The following is a 6,000-nucleotide window of genomic DNA, read 5'->3' on the forward strand; positions in this document are numbered from 1 at the left end:
GGGTTCGAGACCCGCCTGGGCAGCGAGACCTCATCTCTACAATAAATCAAAAAATCAGCCGGGCGTGGTAGCGCATGCCTGTAATTCCGGCTACTCGGAAGGCTGAGGCGGAAGGATTGCCGGAGCCCAGCAGGTCGAGGCTGCGATAGCCGGGAGCGGCTACTGCACTCCAGTCTGGGTGACAGAGTGAGACTCCAACTCAAAAAAAAAAAAAAATTAGTTAAATACTCTGGTTCTATTTCCTAGAATTACTTTTCCTACATTTATTAGATATTTAAAAGTAAAAATTGGAATGTATGAGATGATTGATTTTTAAAAATGTAGATGATTTATAAGCTTTTGAGTGGAATCTTTCTTGTACAATTTTCAAAGTTGAATTTTAGTAACAGGTAGGTGAGTGAAAAACTATCCATGGGTGGCATTTAAAGGCTAATTGAATTTTCTTTTCATGATTGATAAGCCCTTCATTTCAACTGGCCATGAACCATTTATTTTCTTTTTATAGAAGCCACTGGCTTCCTTTGTCATTGGCTCTAGAATAAGAATACCTTGCATACTCTTGGGTAATATAGTCAGTGAATATTGACCTCAGTGAGCTAGATTGGGGTGGGATGAAAGAGTTAAACAACAAAGTTCTAGCACGTAATGCAGTGTAATTAATATGATAATGAAGCATAATGAAACTGCCTTTCTAGATAGGAAATCTGCACTTAGTTGCAGGTAGGTTGCATAGTGAAAAAAATTCTTAAATTTTAAAAGTATATAGGAGTTAAGGAAGGTTTGTATGTGGGACTATTTGGGTTGTGTTGTATTTTGAATATTTGGGTTGTGTTGTATCATTGGAATATGGTTCAGTGCACTGAAAGAGAAAAGCATTTTATTATAAAATGTAAGAGTAGTAAATAATGTAGTATATTCCCAGGGGAGCCTAGATAAGGTTGAGAACCCAGTCACGGAAAGAAAAGAAGTACATAGAATTTGAATCTGCTGTAGACAGACTTTAGAGTTGTACCTCTTGACATATCAAAGAAAGCTTGTCACACCATGATGGCTTTATTTAAGATTTTGTGTATTTTAAAACTACTGCCCTTCTCCATTGGATTAAGTATTATAATTTTTCTTCCTTTGTCTAGAAATATATTTTATTAGTAACTATTGGTTAATTCTAAACTGTTACTTTCTCAAGCCATTATATTTTTTTTTTTGGAAGTTTCAACTTGGATTTTTAATATTACCAATGTGTGACAGTGATATCTGTAACTTTAACAGACTAATTTTTTTAATAGAAGTAACAGCTTCTGAAAAGCCTGTTTGAATCTTTTTCTATCTTGACTCATATTTACTAAATCTATAATAAGGGCATATTTTGGAGCCCTATGAAGTATAATTTTGTTTTACCAAGATGTATATTTCTTAGATACATTTATGAGGTCTTTGAATATTTTAATCTTAACATTAAACAAATTTGTCTTTAAGGAATTTTTACCATTCGATTACCCAAAGAAACTCCCGGCCAACATTTTGAGGGGCTAAACATGTTAACTGCTCTTCTGGCACCGAGAAAATCCAGGACAGCAAAACCACTTGTGGAAGAAATAGGTATGTTTGTTGCAATTGGGAGGAAGTAAAGATAAATAGAAATATTTGGAATACTATGTGTTTCTGGGGTAAATGGGAAACAGTGAATAGGAAATTGAAGAAAATACTTTGGGTGAGAAGGCTGTCTTGAGAAGACATGTGAAAGCAGCTTATTTGGAGATATAATGAAAAGGCATTAAAAACCCTATTGAACCAGTAGATCAGTCACATTTTGGAACCAATCAAAGCAGCATTTTGTCTTTGGCAAGATATTAGGAGCTTGAGCTAAGATCAGAGATGTTCAATTCAGTGAATGACATAAAGCAAATACTAGGTCAAGAAATGGAGCATTTCCAGCACCCTGGAATCCCATCCTGTGTCTCTTCCCAGTTACTTTGCCCTCCCTCCTCATCAAGGTAACCGATGTCCTTCATTTGGCCTGTTTTTTAGTTGCATATATAATTTGTACAGTAAATTATTTTTTGTCTGTTTTTTTCACTTAATGTTATTTTTGTGAGATTTGTCCATATTGTAGCTGAGATTTGTTTGCCTTTATTGCTATGTAATATCCTATTGTATGAATATACCACATTTATACCTCCTACTATTGATGGGCAGTTGGATTCGTTCCATTTTTGGGGGCTATCATGAGTTGGAGAGCGATGAATATTGTATGTGGTTTTTGGTGCACATATATGGGCATTTTTTTCTATGCTTTTTCTTCCCCTAGTTGTATCTAGGAAGTCCTGTACTTTAAAAAAAAATGAATACTTAATACATTTAGGTGCTTCTGAGGTTTCTGAGGAAGTAGCAGAAGATGACGATGAGGAGTTTGATTGGGAAATTGAACAGACACCTTATGAAGAGGTGTCAGAAAGTGCTTTGAATCCACAGTGCCACTATGGATTTGGAAACTTACGATCAGGAGTGGTTCACCGGTTACAGGTATGTGGTCTTTCTGAAAGATCTTGGAATATAGGGTTTTCCCTTTTGGATATTTTAATTTCAGTTCTGCTTATACTTGGTGGGGTTTTTTTTAATGACGATTATAGGAGGTGACATATTTAGAGCACTTAGCACAGCTCCTTGCACATAATCGTTACATGGATGTTCATTCCCTTCCATTCTATTGGCTATTCTGCCCAGCCTACTGTTCTTACAGATGTCCCATGGCTTTCCTTTTTCTCCCCTTCATTCAGTATTCTAGACATGAAGTGTCTAAAATATGAAACAGAGTCCCTCTCTCATACTCCTGTAAAGCTTTGTGTTTTATACTTCTGAAAAATGAAGATCATGTACTTATGATGTCTTTTCTGTTTTATGTATCAATGAGACCGAATGTTCCTGGTGAGAATGAGATCGTGTGTTTTGGTCAAATTATTTAGTTCTTGGTATATAGTAGGCACCATTTTCTATTTATTCTTGTTGGATGTCAAGTGTAGACTCTTTCATTCAAACCTGATCATTTTTCAATTAGGCTAAACAAAAATCAAACTACTTTCTCTTTCTCAACCAATGTAGAAAATTCTCCTGTATTTTAGGTTGTGTAAGGAGATTGAAATAACTGAAATGGAGAGGAAAGATTTTGGATTATTTTGTACATACAATCTTTCATAGAAAACACATCCCCTGGAATGTTGTTTGATGAAAGTGTTTGTAACCACTGACTTGGAGTCTTAATTTTTAAACTTTTTAGTAAAAAAAACATGGAGGAACCTTTTTTTTTTAACTTTATTCTTGATTGACTAGAGAACCAACCTGTTTAGAATGTAGTTTACTATAGTAAGATATATTTGAATCTACCAAAGAAAAATAAAGAACTTAGGTTCTGGTCCCACTTAATACCTCTGTTTGGATTTGGGATCCTAGGCCAATTATTTGACCATAAGTACATTTCTTTTTTCCATAAAAAGTGAGAATGAATTTGCCTAACTACTTTATAAGGTTGTCTTGAGAATTCAAGGAGACACTGCATGTGAAAACTCATTGGAAAGTATAGAATACTATAAAGACTTCTGCCTTTGAAAAAATATAAAATATTCTCAAGGTTCCTCTAAGGGAACAAAACTGGTATGTACTTAGAAACAGATAGTGCTGTTGAAATAGCCTTCCTTCTAAAAATTTAGGTGTTTTTCTGTTGAATTGTAGTCTGTCCACATTCTTTCTGCCTGATCACATTCTTGGCGATCTCTGAGGTAGTTAGAATAGTTAGTTTTGGCTGACTGTGGTGGCTCATGCCTATAATCCTAGGACTTTGGGAGGCTGAAGTGAGAGGATTGCCTGAGCCCAGGAGTTTGCGACCAACCTGGGCAGCATGGTGGACTTCATCTCTACAATAAATAAAAAAATTAGCTGGGTATGGTGGCACATGTCTGTACTCCCAGCTACTTGGAAGTCCTAGGTGAAAGGATTGCCTGAACTAGCAGGTCGAGGTTATAAGTAGCCAAGATTGTGCCACTGTATTCCAGCCTGGGCAACACAGTGAGACTCCGACTCAAATAAATACATAAATAAATAAATAAATAAAATAGAGTCAGTTATGTCTATTGAAAGAAAAACACTGAATGGATCTCAGTTGTTTGGCTAAGGGTTAGTTTTTAGTCAGTCTGTTTTGGTCTTGCCAGTCTAAAGCTATACATAAATGATAGTAAATGTCACACAGGCTAAGTACAGATTGTGCATTCAAATTATAAGTTCTTCCTGAGGCCCTGGAACTTGACTTCTTAATTACTGCTGCTGTCTAGGGAAGATCCTTTTGAGGGATTTCTGATGGCATGTTGAGATGATGCAGGAGTGCTATAATGTGCACTTAGGCTGAGTCCCTTCTAGGTCAGAAATTCTTGTATCTACTGCAAATGTTCACTAAGTAATTTAGGTTGATTACCATTGCTATGGAATTTTTTAATATCTTTTTGAATTTCTTAACTAATGTATCAAATACCTAGATACCATTTACCTAGTTAAAAAATATAAAACTGGCCTGGCGTGGTGGCTCAAAACTGTAATCCCAGCACTTTGGGAAGCCGAGACGAGTGGATTGCCTGAGCCCAGGGGTTCACAGCCAGCCTGGGGAACTTGGTGAGACCTCATCTCTAAAATAAATTTAAAAATTAGCTGGGTGTGGTAGCGTGTGCCTATAGTTCCGACTACTTGGAAGGCAGAGGCAGAAGGATCACCTGAGCCCAGCAGGTCGACGCTGGGGTGGCTGTGAGCGTGCCACTGCACTCCAGCCTTGGCGACAGAGTAAGACTCCAACTCAAAAAAAAACCAACCCCCATATATATATATATATTTAACTTTCAGCCTGAGCAATGTAGTAAGATCCTGTCTCTATAAAAAATAAAAAAATTATTTTAAATAAAAAAAAAAATCCCAGCTACTTAGGAGACTGAGTTAGGAGGATGACTTGACTTCAGAAGCTCGAGGCTGCATTGAGCCATTATTGCACCTCTGCACTGTAGCCTGGGTGACAGAATGAGATCCTGTCTCTAAACAAATACAAATAAATAAAACATTACTAGTATACTTGAAACCCTTTGTCTCTTCCTAATTCTATCCCTCTATTTTTCCATCAGAAATGAACCATTGAATTTAGTGTTTATTATTCCCAGCATTTAGTTTGATTGTTTAAAATCATTAAACTCTTTTTCAAATTTCAATTGACAGCCGGGCTCGGTGGCTCAGCCTGTAATCCCATGCCTTTGGGAGGCTGAGGTGAGTGGATTGCCTGAGTCCACGGGTTCGAGACCCACCTGGGCAGTGAGACCTCATCTCTACAATAAATCAAAAATTATCTGGGCGTGGTAGCGCGCGCCTATAGTTCAGCTATTTGGAAGGCTGAGGTGGAAGGATCGCCGGAACCCAGCAGGTCGAGGTTGCGGTGTCCAGGAGCGGCCACTGTACTCCAGTCTGGGCGACAGAGTGAGACTCCAACTCAAAAAAAAAAAATTTCAATTGACTACAGTGCTATTCTAAACAATTTGAATGCATATTCCATAGTAAGGGGGAAAACAGCTGAACACATGTGAAAATTCTACACGTTTTGTAATGTAAATAGTATACTACTTGTAATACAGGTTTATTACAAGATCCCCATATGTGCAATACTGGGATCAGAAAATATTCTGAAAACTGTAAGTTTTAAAATATTTAATTTGGTGGCAAAACTTGATGTGAACTGATATGAGTTTTTTAATAGTTGTTTTTAAAATCCTACTTAGTTTGTATATTCAAAAACTTTTTGTAGAAATAGTAATGTATTTGGGTACGCAGTGCAGCCTCAGACTTCTTAAATGGGGCTGTATATGGTGTATGTACTGTATTACCTTTCCTTTTAAAAATATTACTATTAGCCGGGCTCGGTGGCTCAGCCTATAATCCCGTGCCTTTGGGAGGCTGAGGTGAGCGAATTGCCTGAGCCCG

General features: G+C 37.1%; 1 protein-coding gene across 2 annotated transcripts in view; it reads left to right on the forward strand.

Moving 5' to 3' along the window:
* The window catches only part of SHQ1 (SHQ1, H/ACA ribonucleoprotein assembly factor), a 109,852-nt gene that overhangs the window by 4,819 nt on the left and 99,033 nt on the right, over window positions 1-6,000 (forward strand). For both annotated transcript variants that reach the window (XM_021717636.1, XM_008068215.2), the window contains exons 3-4: window positions 1,477-1,599; window positions 2,363-2,523. In XM_021717636.1, coding sequence (XP_021573311.1) covers window positions 1,477-1,599; window positions 2,363-2,523 — 284 coding nt within the window. The remainder of the gene's footprint in view (window positions 1-1,476; window positions 1,600-2,362; window positions 2,524-6,000) is intronic.

The sequence above is a fragment of the Carlito syrichta genome, unplaced genomic scaffold (genome assembly GCF_000164805.1).
Source record: "Carlito syrichta isolate Samal-C Ts95f unplaced genomic scaffold, Tarsius_syrichta-2.0.1 Scaffold309895, whole genome shotgun sequence".
Lineage (NCBI taxonomy): Eukaryota > Metazoa > Chordata > Mammalia > Primates > Tarsiidae > Carlito > Carlito syrichta.